Source organism: Sceloporus occidentalis, unplaced genomic scaffold (assembly GCF_023333645.1).
Source record: "Sceloporus occidentalis isolate IW3139 unplaced genomic scaffold, rSceOcc1.0.p SCAF_8, whole genome shotgun sequence".
Lineage (NCBI taxonomy): Eukaryota > Metazoa > Chordata > Lepidosauria > Squamata > Phrynosomatidae > Sceloporus > Sceloporus occidentalis.
This window is the reverse complement of record NW_028316988.1, coordinates 46,280,132-46,303,510: the sequence shown is the minus strand read 5'-3', so window position 1 is coordinate 46,303,510 and position 23,379 is coordinate 46,280,132. Positions and strand designations below refer to the sequence as shown.

The 23,379-nt window shown below is 41.8% G+C and overlaps 1 protein-coding gene across 1 annotated transcript; it reads right to left on the bottom strand.

The window, feature by feature from the left end:
* Positions 1–769: 769 nt before the first annotated feature.
* LOC149308831 (sodium/hydrogen exchanger 2-like) lies at positions 770–23,379 on the bottom strand. Its single transcript, XM_089537183.1, has 12 exons — positions 22,696–23,379; positions 19,745–20,208; positions 18,786–19,036; positions 17,657–17,874; positions 17,070–17,266; positions 13,112–13,201; positions 11,872–11,942; positions 10,328–10,492; positions 9,308–9,419; positions 8,507–8,641; positions 2,615–2,681; positions 770–2,045 (listed from the first exon to the last, which is right to left on the bottom strand). Exons 1-12 carry the CDS (start codon positions 22,961–22,963, stop codon positions 1,906–1,908), a joined length of 2,178 nt encoding a protein of 725 aa, XP_089393309.1. The 5' UTR covers positions 22,964–23,379; the 3' UTR covers positions 770–1,905.

Below are 23,379 nucleotides of genomic sequence, written 5' to 3'. Positions count from 1 at the left end.
TATTTGCCATGCAGATAAACTGTGTGGGCGCAGAGCAGGGTGGGCATTTTGTGGTCCTCCAAAGGACATTGGATTGCCACTCCCATCAGAATTATTCAGTGGTGAGAGAGAGTGGGAATATCTGTCCAATAATATCCTGAGCATATTCAGGGGTAGCCATGTTGGCCATGTAGCAAAGTACAATAACATCCAAAATCCACAAAGCAGTGATACCTTTGTTGGCGAACCAAAAAATGCACCAATACATGTTGCAAGCTTTTGAAGCTCCACTGGCTTCTTCATCAGACAAAGATGTTAAAAATCATACAGGAGGGGGAGCAATATGACGGGTGTTAGTCACAACCCTGCATTTTGAAGATGTAGCTGTTCTCATGCCGATTAATCCTCTGTTGTCCCAGTTTTTCATCTGATTTTAAAATATCCTGGTTTCTCTCTCCTCCTCCTTTTCTCCCCCTTTGTCCTCAGCTTACTTCAGTTGCTGCAAACTGAGTTCAAAGGGCAAAAATAGTAGACACTCAGTTAACTCAGCAGGGAGGGAGAAGAGAAGAAGGAGCAAAATCTTCCCAGTAAGGAAGAGCAAAAACAAACTGCTGCAGCCATTCTTAGCTTCTCTGTTCTTCTTGACCGATAACATTTGCCACCTTGACCACTCTCTGATATTGCTTGCAGCCCTACACCCGGCACATTGCTTTGCTGAATGAATGGCTTGAGAATGATAGATATTGAATACTTGTGAACTTTTGATCATATTTGTGTTTATTTACAGATATACAAGTTGCACATAGATGGGAGCACATCTTAACACTTACAAGTACATTTGACTGCCTCATGTTCAACCCTTGACCAATATTTAATGCTGATCTCCCCAATTCTGGTCTTAAACACTAACCATTATGCCACAGTGGTCTGCACATGATGTTTGGCAGATGGTGAGCTTCACCTAGCTGCAATGTAGCAGCACTGTAATCAGAAAACTCTGAAGAAACAATAGGTGCGATAGATATGCTAGAGGTATAATAATATTATGTATTATGGCAATAGCGTTATTGATTTCCATATAGACTCAAGCATTCCTTCTCACTGTAATTCCATTTCTAATACGTACCTGTACACAAAATGCAGCTAATAATAATAATAATAATAATAATAGATTCTCGTTTTACACAAAATTTTACACAAAAATATTTACACAATTTTTTCCCCACAAAATAAAAGTTTTACACAAATTGGCTCTTCCTGTGAATGGCAAGCTACTGAAGTTCTCCATTCTGAATATTCCACTTTGTGAATCAAAGCAGGTCTATAGGCTGGACCTTGGTTGCCCCAGAGGTTTTAGGAACACATCCCAGCAGACCTCAAAACTGAACAATTTTCTGATCCCAAAGTCATTGATGGAACAATGTCTTTGATCTCATAGGGCCGATATGAGAATCATTCAGCTCTCCAAATATTGCTGGACTGCAACTCTCATTATTGTCCACAGTTGGCTACATTGGTTAGGGCTGCTTCGATTTGCGAATTCGCTAGTTCAATGAAGTTATGTGAATTCAAATTGCGTTTGAACTGACTTCTCATTGCCCGAAAATAGCTTGCCATTGCCCAAAATTGTGTGTGATCACCTCTAACGCAATAATGTTAAACCCCATGATTACGTTTGGATTGCCATTGGATTATACTTCCAATTTCCCTTCTCTGATAACGTCCAGAGTTTAAATATGCTCTGTGTACATATTTACAAAATGATTTTATTGAACTGTACATTGAACCCAGAAGATCTGGATTGAAAATAAGAATTGTCAAAGCATTTGAAATATTGTTTTCTACAGAATCAAGAAAGAAAGATAGAAATATACAGATATAGATACAAACAAATGGAAAAAAAGAAAAAGCCGAGAAAACGTGATGTTACTTTTCCTCTGAAATTGGACTTTCACCAATGTCTTCCTTGTTCGCCCACTGTGCGGTATCTGACTGCAGAGGGATGATAAATCCAACTGATCTTGACCGGTTAGATTTTACGTTTGGTGCTTTCTTGGAATGCTTAACTGCAGAAGGAATAAAAAATGGCACAGGTGGATCACCTTGTGTTGTTCAGAGACACAGACATGTTAGTAAACTGTGTGAAAGAAGGTGTAGCATAAGCTTGGTCTGCTTCCTCAAATGCATCGAGAAAGTAGACCAAATCTATGAAAGCTTATGCTACAACGTCTTGCGCACAGTTAGCCTCAAAGGTGCCACAAGATCCTGTTGCAACTTGTGTTGTTGTTAATCAAAGAAAGCAAGTGGGAATCCGAACAAAATTTCAACAACAACAGCATCAACCGATAGTATTTGGATTTTAGCGAGGAACCTTCTCCAGGTTCCTATCAAATAACATTATGACAGCTAGGATCTCTTGCATCATAAACCTGAAGACTTCTGTCATCTGTTATATGTGAACATTCTCCTATTTATTTACTTTAGGGCTGCATTAAGTTGTTTGCTTTTAAATTTTGACACTACAGATTTGTAAAGTGTTTGTGGTGCTTAATTTATTCACTTGATATTATACAGCTCAACCTGTCTGTCAGTTTCTTGATTTCTGATTAATAGCGCACAGAGTTTTCCAACTTACCTGTAAGAGACCTGGACAATTTGGGCTTGAAGTTTGTCCCTCCGTCCAATGAATAGGAATCCTCCTTCTGTGATGAAAAAAAAGAACATCATGTAGCAATGTAGAAATAATGTGCTCATGTTGTATCCAAAATAATGTGGGCTGGCCTTTGGGAAGAACTTTCATTGTTTAAAAATGGGTGTCTGGTTCAAACCAACTGCTAGTCCCAACTAGAGTCGCCCATTAAATCAACAAACTTTACAGCAGTATTAACTTACCATCCATCAATTGACTGAATGGATCTGTTCCCTGGGACAGCTAGTTATGATAGTTGCAAACAATACAACTGAGATTTTTAAGTTTAAATATTACTGCAGCCCACCCACCCCAGGCCCTGGACTGGAATATTTTTAATCATAGGAACTAAATACGTCTAAATTTAGTTTCTATTGCAGTTATAAACTCATAACCTAGAGTTACAGATCCAGAACGGGTCTATGTTTAGTAAAAGTACATAGTCCTTTGTTGTTGTGTGCCTTCAATTGGTTTCCAACATGTGGTGACTCTACACAATAGCAAGTACATTTATAAGTGATATATATTATGCGCTCTCTAAACAGTTTGCAGTGTGTAAGCCAATTGCCCACAACAAACTGGGTACTCATTTTACCAACCTACAAAAGGATGGAAGTCAACCTGGGAGCCCTCCTCTAGGGTCAAACATACAACGTTGTGGCTGACATTTAACCACTGCGCCACCAGGGCTCCTTAGGCAAATCTATCATGGGGTTTCCTTGGAAAGATTTGCTCTGGCATTTACAGAAGCTTACATATTCTTATAGGAAGCATATGTAAATTGACATCCCAGTCCATTATAAGAGATGGATACTGGATTGGGTGAAGGAGGTCCACTCAGCTTCCAGTCAGGGTTCAAGGAAGATGATGTTTCCTGCAACAGTCAGAAGCAGGACTCCATCACAAGTCTTTGGAGATTATCACACAGGGAATGGGATATGGATGGGATCGCTCCCCCGTCCTTCTCCCATTCATGACCCCAATCTGCTATCCGGAGCGTGCTAGTGAAAATGTTCACATGAAACACCTTCACATAACATCGCACTGATCCCATCAGTGAAGTATAATTGTATTAACGGGTTCTTCCGTTAATACAAATGACAGCAAATGACAGGACAATTCCATTTCACTCACAGCTGAATGACAGGATCAACGCGATGGGATATGAAAGCCTTCCGCACAATCACTCTCACTAGCGCTTCCTGGACAGTTGAATGTCAGGATCAATGTGATACGATGTGAAAGTGTTGCATATGAACACTTTCACTAGCGCTTCCCGGATGGGTCAATGATAGGTTAGGTGTGAAAGTCCTTCCCATGATCAGGTGGGATGGGACAAGGACATCCTGTCCCCCTTTGTTGCAGCCTCTATAGACCCTGGATGGCCACTGGGACTAGGTTATAGGAAAGGTTAACTCAGGGATCATGGTCCATTTTAGCCAATGGGAGGTGCAAAAGTGGAGAGACCCAATTGGCTCTGACATTCACAGGGTGCTAGCCAATGAAAAGTGAGAAGGTGGAGAGACCAATTTAGCCCTGAGTCCCAATTAGGTTCTGTTAGCCAATGGGAAAGGAGAAAGGGAAAAGAGGAGGAGCTTCCAGGGGTTATTAAGAGAGGGAGGTCAGTAGGGTTAGCAGGTGGTTAATAGGTTTGACTGATGGAATGACTATTGAGTTAAGACTGTAGAGAACTAGGGATTGTCTACATAGATGGGTTAGGTTTTCAGTTCTTTTGGAAAGGGATTGGGAGACAGGGATGGCAATGGGGGGTGCTATATTGTAATATTTATTTATATCCAGATTTCCCCCCCCAAAAAAAAAATTGGAACACAAAGCAGATTACAAATTAAAAGAACAATACAATTAAATATATGCAGACGTGAGCGTTAAAACAGAATGCAACTAGCACCGTGTTAAAAGACTTCAATTGTTCAAAGAATAAAATGCAATTAAAAAGATAAAAGTGCTTCAAAACAGTACATATTAAAATGAAAATATTAAAACCATAGAAATGAAGTATATACAAACCCCTAAACAACTTCAAAACCAACATTATATAGCATTAAGGGCCCAGACTCAACTGTTTGTAAAGACCTGGTGGCACAAAGAGAAGGATGAAATACCATCCTCCTTGGACTCCAGTTTGGAAGCTGAATGGACCTCCTTCAGCTGTTCTAGTAGCTGTCTCTTAAACTGGAGTGGGGAGGGTTAATCCAGGTGATCTCCTTAAATGATCTAGGATCCCGGTGAATAATTTTCAAATATACCACCATGGCTAGAAAGGACAGTAAACATGACCGAAATACAAAGGCCCCATTCATGCTATGAAAATGATCCAGGTTGAATACTTGGTGTTCACACACTCAGTGCACTTTTGTGGAGGGCTGGCAAAAAAACCCACATAACCCAAGATACCTTCCCCCCCCCCCCCATATTTCTTTGAAAGATCTGTATTGATCCGCATCTTCAGCAGTGTGAATAGGCTTCCTAATTGATTCGGATCTCTCTGTATCATTCAAGGGAATGAAGGTGGCTCCATTTTATCCCGAAACAATGGCATGTGTGAATAATAAAGAGGTTACAATCACTCGTAGAGATTCATGAACCCAAGACAAAATGGGAACAACAAACCCAATATGCATTAGCCGGGTGAGCCACATCTCTTCAGGACAAAAAAATGAGTGCGAATGGCCCCAAAGACAGCTCCAGATAGGATTCCTGCTTCCAGAAGAGGGCTGAATTTGACGGCCTGTGAAGTCTCTTCCAACTCTAATCTTCTACTATTTTCTGAAGATTGCTGTTAAGCCGATTGTATAAACAGCCATCTGTAATTCTCCCAAACACCCATTTGTTTTCAATTTTTTTCCAAGATAAGACCGAAGTTAAAGAACCCGCCAAACCCACACATCACAGCTTAAGAGGAGAGGGAAGCGATGTGGACAGACCATTTGTTTTTCTTTTCTTCCGCTGATGTACAAAGTTGAATCTACCTTAGACACAGTTGCCCAACGTAATCTGGAAAGCAGGAAACCTGCCAGCTGAGCAAAACAGAACAGAATTTGGCCTGTTTATACAGAGGGGACTCTTGGCTCCGAGACAAGGAGCTCTTGGAGGGTTTGCTAGGTAGAGACTCCGGCTAATAATGAGCGCTCCGTCCTTTTGCTAAAATGCTAATCTTCATTCCTCGAGAACTCCTGCTCACAGACAGAAAACCTGGTGTGTTTCTAAAGCAGAGAGTCAGCTTCTGATGGAGGTGCGATCTGGCACAAGACCCCGAAAGCCTAGCCTGCCAACTAACTCTGGATATCTCCCAATTCAGCTTTCCAGGTTGTTTTGTTGCTTTTCCCCGGTAACAAGGGACCTCATGCTCTTTGTCCATTGTTTTCCAATGCCTCTGCAATTGCAGCAACAATAAGGGTTCATAGTTGTACAGCAGCTGAATGACTCCTGAGAAGGTCATCCAAAAGATGTTCCCTAAAGGACTCTATAGAGATGCAACAGTGAAAAACAGAAGGTGCTTTACAGAGGTAGAAATCTTTCCAAATGGTTTTAAAACCTTGTTCCAGAGTAGCAAAGAGTTCTTTACTCTATCTATCTATCTATCTATTTTCTGGGCAAGATGAAAAAGTTATCAAGGCCACTGAAGGTTATGAAAAGGTTATGAAGGGAATTTGTGTAGGTTTCGTGGCAAATTCCATTCAACGTTCAATGTGAAACAATAATAATTAAACATAATCAAATCTGAAGCTTTGCATTTGATTTGATATACCAATGCTTCCCAAATGTTGGTCCTCTAGATGTTTTGAACTCTAGCTCCCAGCATCCCTGAACACCAGACCAAATTCTGGGCATCAACTTGGAAGACCCACATTGGCAAAACTTTGCTGCATTATTACTATTTTATTATTATTATTATTATTATTATCATTATCATTATCATTATCATTAAGAGAGTGTGCCTTCATTTGGGATCTCCAGCTATCTCAGTGTAAGGAGTGATAGCGAAGTGCTCAGCTGTGAAAACTCTTTTTCTCTCTCATTCTTCAAAAAACACAAGGCTTTTATTTTTCTAGAAGCAAAGCATTCCCCAGCGGAGGAGCAATATTATCTCCTTAAACGTAGGGCTAAAACAGATGTGACACAGACTATCAGTAATTGGATCTCTCTCCTGTTTTGGAGGGTGAGGGCACAGTGCATGAGCCCAAGGGGAAGCAAGGTTCATTCCCATCACGATGATTTATATCGAAAGATCCCAAAGCAGCCAGTAGCTTTCAACTCTGGTCCCCTTGTGTGCTGTATAGGGATAATAAACCAACCCAAAGCAAAAACTTCCAGAGTCCTGAGATATCAAGCATCATTGCTCACTAGCTATTCAAGAGCAAGGATTCAACAATGTGGCTTCCATGGGCATGTCTACGTGCACCAAACAAGCCAATTTTCCCCATCCCCATGTCACCATGTGAAGACAAAGTGACTCCAAAAGCTCCAAAACCTTGGGCAAGTCGTGCTCTCCTAGCCTGTGATGGCAAAGGCAAACTCCCTCTGAACAAAGCTTGCCAAGAAAACCCTTTGATTTGTCTTAGGGTTGTCATATGTTGCCTTGAACGACTTGAAGGTATACAACAACAACAAATAAAATGCAAATACAAAGCAAAGTAAATTCTTATATCCCATTCTTCTTACCTTTTTACTGGCTACTCCTCTCTATTAGATTGGTTTGTTACATCATAATTTGCATCTATTTTCCCATAATTTTCCAACATTTCCTTTTCTTTTGATCGTGTAAATATAACTGTAATGGCACCATCGTGTGGTCAAATGAGGAATACAATTGTGCAAGGCACAAGGCCTTAAGAAGAGTTATGAAGAATGTTCTATTCCGATGGGAATAGAATCAGAATGTTCTGATTTGGGGAGAAGGCAGGAAAACTGGTAATCTATGCTGTACAAATCAGTCACTAAATTGTGTTTGTTTGCATTTTCTTCCATTCTATGCATCTTCAACCATTTGCATTTTTTAAAATCTATATGCTAGTTTCTGGATATATAAATACACAGTTGTAGGATGTGAGCCAGATGTGCAGATTTGGGATGCAAGGTACACTTTGTCTTGCAATGAGAACCGGGCAATTTCAGCAAGACTATCCAAAACCCCTTAAATTTATTACTGTTTCTTATCCCAATATATGGGTCATGTGTGCAGGGAGTGAGCAATTGGCTCTCCCTCATAAGCCCCCAAATTGCATCTTGCTTCTCCATGACCATCTCCAGCCACTATTCCACTTCTTATTCCTGTTATTTAAAATGAAATACAACAAAGTAAACTAGTGCTACTCAAAGTGGTGGTCCCTGGACTGGTGCAAGTCTCCAAGCCATTGGCCACTGGGCCATGGTGATGGGCACAAATATGATGCCAATCTCTGACACATCAGATTGGCTGGGTATAGACCATCAAGGTGGACCTTGTCCTAAAACAGTGTGTGATATCGGTTAACCACAGTCCAAGGAGTCTCCTGTGAAACCATGGAATGGATGTGGTTGATCATGAGAATATCCCTCACCACCTTAGATGGTTGCCATGGGTAAACTTGGCATCTAGTGGGGATGAACATTTTCTTCCAAACTTACAAGTTTCTGAACTCTATCCTCAAAATGTGCTCAGATCCTTGGATAGCTCTTTCAAAGCTATTCAAAACCAGCCATCCTATTGACATGGGACCTGCCAGCCTTCTACGGCTTGGCAGACACAATTTAGACAAGGACCTTGGAAGTGAAGAAGATGGAGTCAACATTTACTTCTCTCAGTCTGATACCCTCATTGCCTGTCCTCATACATACCTCCTTGGTCAAGTGATCCGAGTCGCTGCTGTTCATGTGGATCTGCCAGCTCTTGTGTCTGAGGATCAAAATCTGCTTGGCTTGTTCTACAGGTTCAGTTTCTCCAGGAAGAGTATGCCTATTATATGCCGGCACCTGGTTACATGTAAAGCAAGCAAGATAGCAGAGGGGTTGGTTATTCATATTCTTATTATTATTGTTGTTATACAACCACTATCATTTGTGTACTTCTCTAACATAGACTATGGGTGGCATCCTGCTAGTGACATAAAAGCATTTGAGAATAACTTACATGGGTATATGTCACTTTTTGGGTGGGCTATTCTGCAAACCACCCCAAACTCACTTGTATACACACACATTCTTGGGGAAAGGGAAGGAGGAAGAAGGCAATTCAGTCTGGTCTCTGAGGGTAAGAAACGTCTTTCCTCTTTCTCCTTCATCAAGCCAAGACCACCTCTTTCTTGTTTTCTGAATTGCCTCCCCCTTTTCTTTCCCCACCAGTAAGCAGCAAATCCCTCCTGGGACCTGCCAGCTACTGGCTGCGGAAATAGACTAATTCCATTTTAATGCTGACTTTTAAAAAATGTTTTTAACTAATGGTACATTGTAATAATTTTCATTTATAAGCCTTGTGTCCCTTGTGGGGAAAGGATGATGCATAAAGAGGGGAGGCATTGCCACCAATGGTAAGGGACTGGGGGAGACCTAGCCTATATCATCCAGAAGGCTTTAGGCTTTAGTGTGCCAAAGGTTATGTTGTCAAGTTGCTGCCTGTGCTGGGGAGGAAAAAGCTCTTACCGTTCTCCTTGTTCTGTAAAGGTTCCTCTCCAATATCTTTTGGATATCATCCACCATGTCTAGGCTGAGACTCTCCGAGTCATTGACTGTGGTGACAGGATTGTCCCTGTTGCTGTGCAGGGGGAAAGACAGAAAGGTTAGCGAAAATGGTAGCTGTATTTATAAAGAAATAAGACTTTGAATAGTTCTTGGAGATCAAACATGGAAAAGGCACATGGACCTAAAAGAGAATATTAGAAAATATTGGAAGCATGTTTGAAAAATTCAGAAGCCCTGACAAGAAGAATCCTGGACTTCATAAGAATATTTGCAGTTGAGGATTTATTCTGCACAAAACTCACACATGATTGTTTTGTGCAGAAAACAGCTTTTTCTGGGCATGAAACAGTATTTTCTATGCAGAAAATAATATATGTCTAGAAAAACTATTATTTTCTGTGCAGAAAAAGCTGTCTCTTGTGCAGAAAATGCAGTTATTTGGGACTCCATTCTGGACAAAATTCAGACATGGTTGATTTGCGAAAGAGACAGCTTTTCTTGGACAGAAAATGCAGGATCCAAAACACACTGCAGAAATTATCCAGTTTGAGACTGCTTTAACTGCCCTGGCTCAGTGCTAGGGAATCCTGGGAACTGTAGTTTGTTGTGGCACTCTCAGCCTCAGAGGATGGCAATGGCAAACCCTCTCTGAAGAAACTTGCTAAGAAAAACCCCATGATAGGTTTGCCTTAGGGTCACCATAAATTGGAAGTGACTTGGAGGCACACAAAACAGCAAGAACAAGGGCTTTATAGATCATAACTAGGATTTTCTGGTGTGGTTCCCTGAATGATAGTATTAGAGCTCTCTAAAAGAGAACTCTAAATACCACATGGAACTATGCATCCCAGAATTCCATAGGAGGAAGCCATGGCAATATACATGGTGTCAAAACTGGATAGTGTAACTGGATAGGGTGAGTAGACATTCAGCATAGGACAGGTTCATGGATTCAGTGAAGAAACAACCAAAGGCACATACAGCAGTGAGTTTTGGGATGGCCCACAGATGAGTTGCCCTGCTTCTGCAAGTTCAATGGCATGTTTCCGCTCCAGTTTCTCATAGAGTAGCACAATGCTTGACTTGGGTTGCACATATTCCCGGAGCAAAAACTTCTGGAGGTATTTGCTGTTGAGATATTCTAACCTGTCCAAAGGAAAAAAAACAAATGAGGCTTCAGGGTTCTTTGGGTAAAGAGATCAAGATTTTTTCCTGTTACTTTCTTGCTTAAACCCCATAGAGAGAGCATTCAGGATCAGGCTGGCCTGGGCCTAAGGAAGCAAAGGGAACCTTTTGGGCAATGGTAATATAACCGAACAATGCTGAGATTTCAAATCATCCAAAGACTGGAGGCTTCTGTGTCATTAGGGCAGTAACTTTGTTCCGGATCATAGAATGAGTTTTAAATAAGCTGCCCATAGAGTAGAGTTATTGCTCCACCACTGATACAGATTCTGAGCTTTTTCCAGTCTTATATTTGCACAACCTATGCCCAGTGGTATAATTGATACAAGGTTCAAAGAGTTGACACTCTGTGGCTCCATCCTACAGAATCCTGGGATTTGTCCTTTCGTGAGGCACCAACACTCTTTGGCTAAACAGAAGGATAAACACCTTGTAAAACTGCAAATCCCAGGATTCCACACGATCAAGCTACAGCACTTAAAGTGATGTCAAACTGCATTGTTTCTACAGTGTAGATGCACCCTCAGACTGCTGTTTTAAAGCCTCCAGCACCCCAGTGATGGGAGTCATCACCACTAACTCCAAAGCACTGCTGGATTTCCAACCACAACCCACAACCTGCCCTCCCTACAAACTAGGTGGGGGGTGTTTTGAAGAAATTGGAACCACTTTTTGGTCACCTATGGTTTGTTGAAATGGCATTAGTGCAACTCACCGGGGGGGGGAGGGGGGTAAAGTGCAAAAAAAAAAAATGGACCCTCACCCCAGTGCAGTTGTCTAGACTTTAGGCTTTTCCTCACTATACACTTATAGCACTGTGACCCCACATTAACTGTCCTGGTTCCATCCTATGGAATTCTGGGATTTGCCATTCAGAGAGGCGTTTTTTTGAATGATAAAGCCTGGGTTTCCGCAAGATACAGCCATGACAGTTAAAGTGGAATCATAGCACTATAAATATGTAGTGTGAAAGGGCCCCCCTTAACACTAAACATTATGTCAAATCCACAAGTCATTCCTTTCCCTGGTTCATTCTTTGTGGGGGTAACCATAAACCACATTCTCAGGGCCAGGAGGTCTCCTGCTCCTAGCAATGGTGAAAACCTTTCCTGTAGTTCCCAAATATTCCAGTCCTACCTTTGTGCTCAAAGAAATCAAAGAAAGGGGAAAGCTGTCTCTTTTTGTTAGGCAACAACAATTATCTGCTTTGTGTCATGAGGAGGAACCGTGCTGTTTGCCATCCCTAGCGGGAACTTTATGCAAACAAAAAATCAGACTTGCAAGTTGTTGTTTTTCCCCCTTTGCACATGTAGAGACTTGTATTTTTAGCAAATCCTTACTTGTCTTTCCAATAATACTGTCCCCAGTGTCCTGATATATCTTCTATGCCAGCCAACAAATGATCCAAGAACTAAACAGAGGAAAGGAGAGAGAGAAAGAGAGAAGGATTTGCTATACATGGTTGTACTGTTGTTGTACACAAAGGATGAACTCTAGGAGATAGCATCAGAAGCCCACAGACAAAACAACGGCACATTTTTGGCAAGGAGCACACTGCACCAGTCAAAAAAATGGAAGCTGCTTGCATAATTTCTTATTTACTATTACAGGTGTTGTTGTTGTTGTTCTAAGCCACCTTAACAGGGGCCCATTCACATGACAGTTATAGTGCTATTATTCCACTTTAAATGCCATGGTTCCATCTTAGGGAATTCTGGGACTAATAGTTTGGTAAGGCACTAGAGCTCTCTGGCATAGAAGTCCAAATGCCCTTCCTTATACCGCCAATGCCAGGATTCCATAGGATGGATCCATGGCAGATAAAGTAGAATAATAGCATTATAATTTTATAGTGTGAATGGGCCCCTAGTTTTCTGGATCCATTGCTCCAAATGACAGCCCAGGTAGATGTGACAGCTAGGAGTGCTTACTATCAGCTTCAGCTGATATGCCAGCTGTGCCCCTTCCTAGGATTGGAGGGCCTAAAACAGTAGTGTATGCTCTGGCAACCTCAAGGCTGGATTTTTACAATGCATTCTCCATTGGGCTACCTCTGTACCAAGTTCAATTAGTTCAAATCACAGCAGCCAGGTTGGTTATGAATAAATAAAAATAAGTAAAACGTTGATTTATATCCCGCTATTCAGAGCGGCTTACAGTATAAAAACAGCGGCTTACAGTATAAAAACAATACAATATATCTTAAATCCCCGCCCTTAAAAAAGAATTAAACATATTATTATTAAAAATCACTCTATTAAAATAAAGTGTTAAAACCAACAACTAACAGGTGAGTAGTCGCCTAATATAAAATATGCAGCATATATGGGGGGTTCTTTCATGTTGGGTGAAAACTATTCCGGAAAGGCCTGCCGGAAGAGATCCATCTTGATAGCGTTTTTTGAAGCTATCCAGGTCGGTGATTTCATGGAATAGTCCTCTCTTTGCTGTCCTTCCACCAACATTTTTATTCAGACAAGCTTTTTTATTATTTTTGGTGGAAGTAGATGCTTCCCTCCAAGAGCACTAATGAAGCCCCTTAACTTTCCACAGTTGCCTACCTTTGCTATGGAGACTTACCCGGATATGAATTTGTTCTCCAACGGTAGGAGCGCTTTCTTGTTTTCTGGTGACATCCAGCAAGTCAACAAGGGGACGAATGGTCATACCCTGTGGTACAAAATAAGAGTTAGGTACCCATTAGGAAGAGGATGTACACATTTAATACAAAATGTATTTTAATCACACAACATATCATATCCTCTGTGTATGGTGTTCAAGTGTGAGTATCAATCATTACTTAGTTAACATGGAACTACCCAACGTATCTGGACAACATCAGGTTGGAGAAGGTTGGCGTTCATTGGTCCTGAACACCATTTGCTTTGAGAAGCATCCTGGAATGGACCTGAATGTTTCTCTTCATCCCCTGAATCCATTTCCAGCTTCTTAGCAAGACACTGATCCTATCAGAGAGCTCATGGAATGACACCACACTTGGCAGCCAATTTCCCTGTTTAAGTATAGTACATAAAATATACACATAAAGAATAATGCTATAGCTCCATCCAAGCAGCTCTTTGCAAGAGTCTGCTCCTAGTGAACTGATCCTATAGCAACTTTTATTACTTCTCCCAGTACTGACCCTTGAAAATTAAAAATGTGGGGCCCAGTTGGAATCAAAGATTTAGTTTAACCACAAGATGGCAATAGAAGGCCAAAAAAGGCCCCTGTTTCATGCACTTCTCCTTCTCGGTCATCCCTGGAAGGAAATCATGCCATAAACATGCATCACTTGAGTAAAGTTCGTAGACCAGAAATCCACAAATATGGCTGCCAGTGGCACCCAGAGATAGATCAATGGGGAAAGCTTGCAGTACAATCTGCCATGGGTGTGACCAACTTTTTAAAAGCCAGCAGCAGCACACCAAATGTGTGTTTTGGAAACGTCCACAGAGAATTGTGTGCCTTTTGGGTTGGCCTAATAGAGGTACCATAATATGGGCACAGATACAAAGACTGCCAGTTTCAAAATAGTACCAGGGTATATCTCATCGGGGGATTTAGCCTCTTTGTCTGCACTGCAGAAATAATGCAATTTGACACTGCTTTAAGTGCCATGGTTCAATACTATGGAATCCTGCTACTTTGCTGGGGCACCAGTGTTTGCTGATAGAAAAGGCTAAATAGCTTGCAAAGTTACAGATTCCAGAATGCCATAGCATTGAGCCATGGCAGTTAAAGTGGTTTCAAAATGCATTATTTCAGCAGAGTGGATGCGGTCTGTGTCAAGAGCTGAAGAAAAGTAGCCCCAAAAAGAGGAGCTGTGTCACAAAGACAGAGAAAAAAGGGGGACAGAAATATGCATCAAACTTGCATCTGCTGATTTATAGATGCAAATAAGGCTAAACATAAGTCAAGAGTGTGGTGAGAGGACAAAAAAGCCAATGCAATTCTGAGGTGCATCGACAAAAATACATCACGCACATTGAGGAAAGCAGTAGTGCCGCTCTATTCTGTTTTGGTCAGAACTCATAATTCCATTCCTGGGCACCACAATTCAAGAAGACTATTGACAAGCTGGAGCATGTCCAAAGCAGGACAACCAAATCAGTGGTAGGTCCGGAAACTTATGAGAAATGAGTTGAGGAGCTGGTATGTTTAGTTTGGAGAAGAGAAGACATAGGACCTTATCGCACACACAAATTTAAACGTTCTAGGGACGGGAGGAGGACTCTCGTGTGCGCGCGCGGCCACCCAAAAACGGATTTTATCGCACACAATTCAGTCCTCCAAGAGGCCCCGTTCCGTCCCCCGTCGCGCACCCGTTCGCGTCCAGTCCTGATGGGCGTGATTTTTGCCTGACAGATTACCTTCCGTCGGCAAAAAATGGCGCCCGTCAGGACTGGACGCGAACGGGTGCGCGCCGGGGGACGGAACGGGGCTCCTTGGAGGATGTCTGCGTGTGCGATAAAATCCGTTTTTGGGCGGCCGCGCGCGCACACGAGAGTCCTCCTCCCGTCCCTAGAACGTTTAAATTTGTGTGTGCGATAAGGTCCTGAGAGGTGACATGATAACTATATTTAAGTATCTGAACGGATGTCCTAGATAAGATAGAAGAAGCTTGTTCTCTCCTGCTCCAGAGAGTAGAATACGAACCAATGGATTCAAATTGCAAGGCAAGTGATTCCACCTAAACATCAGGAAGAACTCCTTTACTGTAAGAACTGTTTGATAGTTGTGGAATGGACTCCCTCAAAGGATTATTGTGGTGTCTCCATTCAGAACAGGAAAGCAAATCAGAACAAAGCTATGGAAAGCTCATTTTGGGGGGCACTACTATCATTCTAAGACCTCCCCCCTGGCACCGTAGGCCAAAAAAGGAACTTTCCCAAGCTTTGAAACAGAGCTGACCATTGCTTGCCACCTTTATAGCTTCATGAGTCCTGGAGACAGTAATAGGGATGTAAAACTCAACTGCCATTTGAAACTGATTTTCCCCAAATGGCACTGAAGTGTGTGTGTGTGTGTGTGTGTGTGTGTATGACTGTCTTACGACTTGGAGAGGGGGCCATTTATGGGAAGCAGCTGTGTTACGGATCGCTCTGTTCCAGTAACCTCTGTTCTGGCTGATTTTACATTTTTTCCATTACTATCTTAGAGCTATGAAGTTTCCTTCTTTCAGTTTTATTTCTCATTATGTTGAGGTGGCCGATCTCTATGCTTGTGAGCAACTCATGGTTAGAAGGAGGGAGCACATCTGATCATTCTGGGGATGAAGCAGAACATGTGCACACCCTGACATGCTCAAACCATGTTGAGAACCACAAAAAAACCATCCTGGGGGCCGCTTCCCAATTTAAAGGGTGAATTAAATATATATTATATAAAAATATACTAATTTTATTTATTACCCGCCTCTCCTCACGGCTCAAGGCAGGTTACTACATAGTTAAAACTATGCTACTTTTGGAGGCTTCTCTGCAAGAGGCAGACCACCATTTTCTGGGAGGAAATGGGGCAGTTTGAGGACCTGGGGCTCCACAGTCAAGAGAAGAAACAAGCCTTCAAGTCCTTATCGATGGCTATAGTTTATACATTTAAAAGGTTTTCGATTAGCCTATTTTGTAAAAAAGAAGAAGGGAAAAAAGCCTGTTGTGTAAAAAGCTTTTCACAAAACAGGATAATCAAAAACCTTTTTAAAGGAAAATATATATAACCACCAGTAAGCGTGTGAAAACTTGTTTCTTCATTCTGTTTGGAGATGTTAGAAGTGCTTTCCAGTACTGGCTTTTGTGGAGGAGTTGAGGGAAACAAAAATACCTTTGGGACCTACAGTACGTGTGTCTTCCAAGGCAACACTTCACACATCCCTGTTTTAATATTGACAACAATGCTCTGTGAAACCCTCTGAGCGTGGAGTTCCCATCTCTGATGCAGAAAGTCTCTTTTAAAATATATTGTATTACCCTCATATTAGTTAATCGCAGTCTTAAAGGTATGACAGGTTGAGCCTCCCTTATCCAGAGTCCCGAAATGCAAAATATTCCAGAAAACCGACACTTTTTTCACGGGTGGCTGAGACAGTGACATCTTTGCTTTCTGATGGTTCGATTGATGCAAACTTTGTTTTATGCACAAACATTATTTTTAAAATATTATACAAAATTGCCTTCAGGCTATACATATAAGGTGCATATGACATATAAATGAATTTCATGTTTAGACTTGGGTCCCATCGCCAAGGCACAGTGGGCCCTTGGTATCAACTGGGGTTTAGCTTTGGATACCAAAACCCCTGGATGTTTAAGTCCTATTAATACAAAATGTAAAATGGTTATTATTTATTATTATTAACCTTTATTTATAAAGCGCTGTAAATTTACACAGCGCTGTACATACAATCTTTTTAATTGGATGGTGTCCTTTATATGAAATGTCAAAATCAAGGTTTGCTTTTTAGAATTGGGGGGGGGGGGGGATTTTGTTTTGTTTTATTTTATTGAGGGACCAACGAAAGAAAATGACCAGCACTCACCTGTACAAAAACAGTGAAAAGGATAACCACAGTTGTGGTGGTAATAAAGAGCTTCTTCCTCTGAAAGTCAGGGAGCAAGAAAACCAGGGAGAAGCAGATGGCCCCACGGAGGCCTCCGTAAGCAATAATGAACTGGTCCTTCGGCGTCACTGTATTCACATGCAATCTGTTTATGATGAATGTCAGGACAAGAACTCCTGGAAAAAACGGAACAGGATGGCAAATTCTCAGGAATGAATGAAAAGCCAATGACAAAGATCAAGCTATCATCTCCTCCATAGTTGTCATCAGGATCCTCAACTTCCAACAGAGCTCCTGAGGCTGGTGGTGCTAACTGAGGAACATGACTATCCCTAAAGCAACATCCCTGTTAGTGTTTCCTACGTCTTTGTGCACTAACGTCCATTGTTAAAACTGGACCTGCAACTTAATTTCTATACACAATGGATTTGTAATTTGAATTGACAATGTCTTTCTTTCAGCTAGTTTCAAAGGTGCTACAAGATCTCCTTACGTACTGATTCTGCAGACTAACACGGCTATATCTTTGAATTCTTCCCAAAGATATATTTTAAACTCCTTCCTACCTAATGCTCTCCAAAGGAGACAGAAAATGACTGTGAAGCAAATGTAGGGCCAGCTCCACTCATGATTGTCACCGATGGTGGAGACTCCGAGGAAGATGAAGATGAGGGTGTCGCTGACGCTGCTCCACATCTTCATAAAGTATTTAATGGTTGTGTGGGACTTCAGAGAGATGTTGGCCTCCACATAACGTTTCATGCCCATTGCGCAAGCGATGATTCTGAAAGAGAGGGAAAACATGACAGAATGGCTTAGCAGCCCAGTAATTTCCACTTTGAGGTTTGTTTGCTCTTACTGGAGAAAGCCATGGAACTAAGGTTTTATCCACACTGCAGAAATATCCAGACACCACTTTGACTGGAAAGCACTTAAGAGTTTAATACGTGGAATGTAGGAGAAAGCAAAATAGAGAGACAACTCCTCTTGGCAGTCAAAGGTATGGGACGTAAGAGGGACTTGCAAGTTTGACAGTGGTGTCCCACATTGCAAAGAAATGAGTGATGAAGAGCACAGAAGCTAGGAGATGCTGCAGCAGTTTGCTTTTTCCTGAGTGTACTGGGAAGGGAAGTACTCCGTCTCCACCTCTCTTCTCCTTGCATTGAGTTAATTGAATGCAAACTACCTTTAGACCTTCAACTCACTTTGCAGCAATTGATGTAAGCTGACGATGAAGGGGAAAGTGGAAGGACGGGGGAGAATGTGGGACATATTAAAAGCAGCTCAAGCAATGGGATGGCAGAGGATTAATCAGGAAAGTATGGATACATGCTCTTCATTAGGGCTTCTGGTTCAAGGATGGGTGCGTACATGTAATATACAACTCAAACACTGCTACGTTTAGGAGAATGTCACAGTTTTAAATCGCCTAAAACAAACAAAAACTTTCCAAAAAATCAAACGATAATATTATAGCCTGGCTGATTTCATTCGATAGCATCCTCATTTCAGCCTCTTTCTCTAAACACAAGCAATGTGGTTTTGTCCCTAAGCTAATTTTCCAGAAGCTTTTATGCCCACTCTTCCCAAAGTCCTGGAAAATGTTCAGATATCTTTTGTAGCACACAGGCCTGGTTCAGATCAATATTTAGCCTCGTGCAAGCTTTCAGTATCTGAGTGCCTCCATTTACTTACGCCACAATGCCAGAGAGGTGGAACATTTCTGCCGTGAGATAAGACAAGTAGCTGTAGAGGAAGACAAAAAGGGGCTCGATCACACGGATGTTGTTGGTAAAGCGGGTGGTGAAGGCAGCTATCATGCCAAAGAAGAGGCCGACCAGGATCCCACCAATTCCGACCACGAAAAATTTCCCGATTCCTGAAAACACATCTGCCATTGTGATTGATGACATTTCACAGAAGGACCTGAACAGCTTGTATAAGACCTAGGAAGAAAGGGGAGGAAATGCAGGCAGGTGAAATATTGTGATATTTCCAACAGTTCTTCCAAATTTTCCAACATTTCCCATGCGAAAACTGAGACATGTGAGGCCGAGCATCATCAGAGTGCAGCCGAGATGGCAAAGGTTATTAATGAGGAAGAACAGATAAGCTGGGAGATGCTGCAGCAGTTTGCTTTTGCCTGAGTCCAGAGGAAAGGACAATATTTCACCACTTTGCCTCTTCCATTGCTGAGTGAATTCAGTGCAAACTACTTTGGTGCTTTGCAGCACCTGAAATAAGGGAGACAAAGGGGGGAAAGTTGGAGGAGAGAGAAACTGGTACATCTTTTAAAATGTAGGATAACAAAGGATTAATTGGAAATGTCCCTTCCAAATTGGGACACTTAGAAGGTATGTTGCTGGAGCCTTCTAAGCATCGTTTGGATGGCCATCTTCAGGGATGCTTCGGTGATGGATTGTTACACTGGTATGGGATTGGATTAGATGGCACCTGGTCCCATCATCATCACAGGCGTGTTTGGTGACTTTACAGGAAAGAAGTTTCTCTGTGCTTGTTCCTAGGCTGTGGAACTCCCTGCTAAGGATTTCAACAATATTTGCATATTTTGGGGAGGGGGGTTGTTCCCAATAAAGGCATATAGATTTTGGATTGTTTTCTCATGGGCCTATCTTTGCTTTTCATATACTCACAACTGTTACAGCATCGTTGAGGAGAGATTCCCCAAATACCAAAATGTGAAGCTTTTCATTGACATGGATCTCTTCGAACACGGACAGGACAGCGACAGGATCAACGGCGGCTATCAAGCTACTGAACAAGAGGTTGTGGAGCAAAGATATATCACTCAGCTGGAAAGTAGCCACTTGGCAAATCCCGTAGAGTGAGAATCCAATCCCAAAGACGTTCCATATCGTCCCCACCACGGCGTATAAGAGGATTGTCCCAATGTTCTCAAAGAAGGGACGGCTGGGCATGAAATAGCCAGCATCCAAGACAATGGGAGGCAAGAGGTAGAGGAAGAAGATATCACTGTCCATAACCGGAGGGGATTTATCGTTGAGGCCGTAAATGATCCCCCCCATGATGAGTCCCACAAAGATCAATAAGCAGCTTTCGGGGACTACAGAAGGTAGTTTTTCAAACAGATGGAAGCCTGCCAAGGGAAAAGGCAACATTACATTTAAAGAAAACAAGACATTTAAAGAAAACAACTGAGCATCTTTGCTCCATTTACTTCGATGTATGTCTTACCATCTCACCAACATTCCCAGTGCAATGTGAGTTTCAGACCTGGAAGTTCTGAGTTCATCTGCCTGTGAACTCACTCTATGCATTTAACCCAGGGTGCATCTTCACTGTAGAAATAATGCAGTTTGACACCACTGAAGCAGTCATGGGTCCATGCTACAGAATTCTGGGATTCTGGCACCAGCTCTCTTCAGCAGAAAAGGCTAAAGACCCTGTAAAACTACAGTTGTAGCACTTAAAGTGGTGTGAAACTGCATTATTTCCACAGCGTAGATGCACCCCCAGTCACTGTACCTCAGTGTCCACTTTTGCATTCTGGACATAACAATTCTGGTTTACCTTCTAGGTCATTGTAAGGTTTATTTTCAAAAGATCAAAAAGCAAAATACAATGTTAACTTCATAACATTCCTTGCAATTACCATCCATTGGTTCTAATGCCTACTGGAGCAAGACAAAATAATTTGGATCCATTTTCTACAAACTAGACCTCCAGGTACCTAAAGGCCACTATATTCTCTTATCCAGGTGAAACATATCCAGTTGTTTCAACCATTCCTCCCAGGTCTTAGATTCTCTCACCATTCTGGCCACCTTCTTCTGGATAGTTGTCAATCCCTTTCTGAGAATGCACTTGGATAAATATCTCAGAAGAAAGTCCCACTGAACTTAATGAGGCTTAACATCTAAGCAGGAATAATGGGAATAAGGTTTTCTTGCCTTATTCCATCTTATGGCCTAAATTCAGTTTGATATAAGCTGAATCTGCACTGCAAAATAATCCAGTTTGGCTATAGAGATTCATTTCCAAAGGAGCACAAAGTTACAAAAAATTCATTGGGAGCTCTTATGACTTTTTGGATGGATCCAAAGTAGCTTTTGGACCTTGGACTTCATGTTTCCTAATAACTACAGTTACGTCCATTTTTAAATAGCTGTTCATTAAATACTTAAGAGCTGCTCACTGTGGTCAGCTTGGACTATAGTTTAGATAGAAGAATTGCTATACTTTTAAAAGAAAGAGAGAGAGAGACACTTTTGCTGATTGTCCATATTTCCAACACTCTTTCGAGAGCCCATAATAGGATATTGCTTTATTAATTATGAAGGATTCTATTTTTAAAGCATGCTGATTAGTCATACTTAAAAGAAGCAGAAAATATAGTATAGCCTTCTGAAGCTGACCCTCAATACATCTGTTCAATGAGATCAGTTAATTTGTGCATCTAAATAATAGATATGAAGGGAGGGGTTAAAACCACTGCTCTCTCATTGGAACAATTTGGCTATTTTACTGTTCTTGAAGGATATCAATTATTTGGACTAGGATGAAAAATGCAGATAGATAAGGACAGGACTCTGGTGCATATGCCCAAACCAAACCACAGCCTCAAAGGATTGAGCAGTAGTTCCCAAACTTTGGTAATCAGGAGGTTTTGGACTTCAGCTTCCAGATTCCTGATTGTTGTTGGATGGGGATTCTGGGAGCTGAAGTCCAAAACACCAGGAGGAAAAGGGTTTAGGAACCATTGGGTTAGGGTTTAATCTTGTCCAATGGGCCCTTGTAGTACCACTGAATCACCTTTTGTTGAATAATCCATAGAACTGCAAAACACATGTTTTTACGGCATTGTCATCTAAAGAGTTTTAAACAATGTCGCAGAGTTTTAGCCATCAGATACCTTTTTCAGGGTCAAAAAACATCTGGGACAAAATTTGTTTCCAAAAAGTTATTGCATTCTGACACAAGTATTCTTTAATGCTCCATCCAACGTCCTTTGTTTATTTATTGGATGTATAGGATTTCCATAAACAAGGAGAGTCCTGCTGGACCAGATAAAGTGATCCCAGCATCCTATTCCCTACAGAGGCATCTGCCAGATGATTGTAGCAAACTTACAAAAATGACCTTCTCTGGAGTCTCTCCTCAGTGGCAGATATAGAGAGGCAATATATCATCAGGTGAGAGCCAAAATGGTGTAGTGGTTTGACTATGATTCTGGAGACCAGGGTTCACCTTGAGTAAGCCACAGTCTCTCAATCTCAGAGGATGGCAATGTCATCTTCACCTCTCTGAAGAAACTTGCCAGGTTCACCTTAGGGTTGTCATGAGTCGGAAATGACTTGAAGGCAAACAGTACCAATATATCATAAGGTATACTCCCTCTGAACAATGATGTTCCACATGTCTAGCATGGTGTTAATTTGGCTCAGTAAGCAGATTATATAACATCATCAATATCAACAACAACAATGGTCAAAAGTTCTGATAGATCATATACAGCACCAGTAAAATATATATTGCCCACAATGTCCATTTGGAAACCCCTCTTCTAGCCTTAAATAACTTTCCAGTCACTGTCCATCTGGGGTGAGGAAGAGACACAACTTACCTATTTTGGCCAAAGAAGCCAACATGATCCACAAGGTAATTTCAAAGGGTATTTGAACATGATGGTAGTCCAGAGAGAAGAAAACCGGGTGAGCTTGGGACTCATTTGCCTGGATGCTCTCCAGATCCAAATCCAGATCCTCAAGAGACCCCAGCATTGCAGAGTTCTGGAGATCTGCAGTTGCTGGGATAGAGAAGAGGATGCAAGCGGAGGGTCCCAGGAGCCATGATCCTGGCAGTGCCACCTCTCCAAGGATCTGTCTCTCCATTTCCCAGTTGGACCCGTGTTTGTCTGGGGAAGTTCCAGGCTGGCTGGCTGTTGCCCAGCTCTTTGAGCTGCTTCTGCTTGACTGTTCTTCTGGAGGCTGCTCTAGTTAAATGCACCCTGCAGCCTGCTGGAAATGACACAGATGGAGATGCAAGGGGAAAGCAACAACTGGACAGGGCTGGGCTGGGCTGGACAGAGGGAGAACCTAACACAGGACTCCTCACCTTGCTAGGAAAAATGACTGTGTAACTTGGCTGGCACAATTCATTTTAAATCGAATTGAAACAACTCTTTGCTTAAGGATTCCTGCACATGACCTCTTCAGTTCTTCTGCTATGGAGATATGAGTAAAGGAGCCTCTTCCAGATTCCAAGCCCAGATTCCTCCACTTCTGCAGTCCCAGTGGTTCCAGTTCAC

Bases quoted from the DNA above. Each gene is read 5' to 3' on its own strand.
- LOC149308831 (XM_089537183.1), bottom strand. From the start codon at position 22,963: ATGGAGAGACAGATCCTTGGAGAGGTGGCACTGCCAGGATCATGGCTC. The intron at 17,875-18,785 runs GTAAGTAAATGG...CCTCTCTTTCAG, and splicing joins CACCTCTCTGGCATTGTGGC to AATCATCGCTTGCGCAATGG. The intron at 9,420-10,327 runs GTATGTGCCTTT...CCCCCTGCACAG, and splicing joins CCATCCCAAAACTCACTGCT to CAACAGGGACAATCCTGTCA.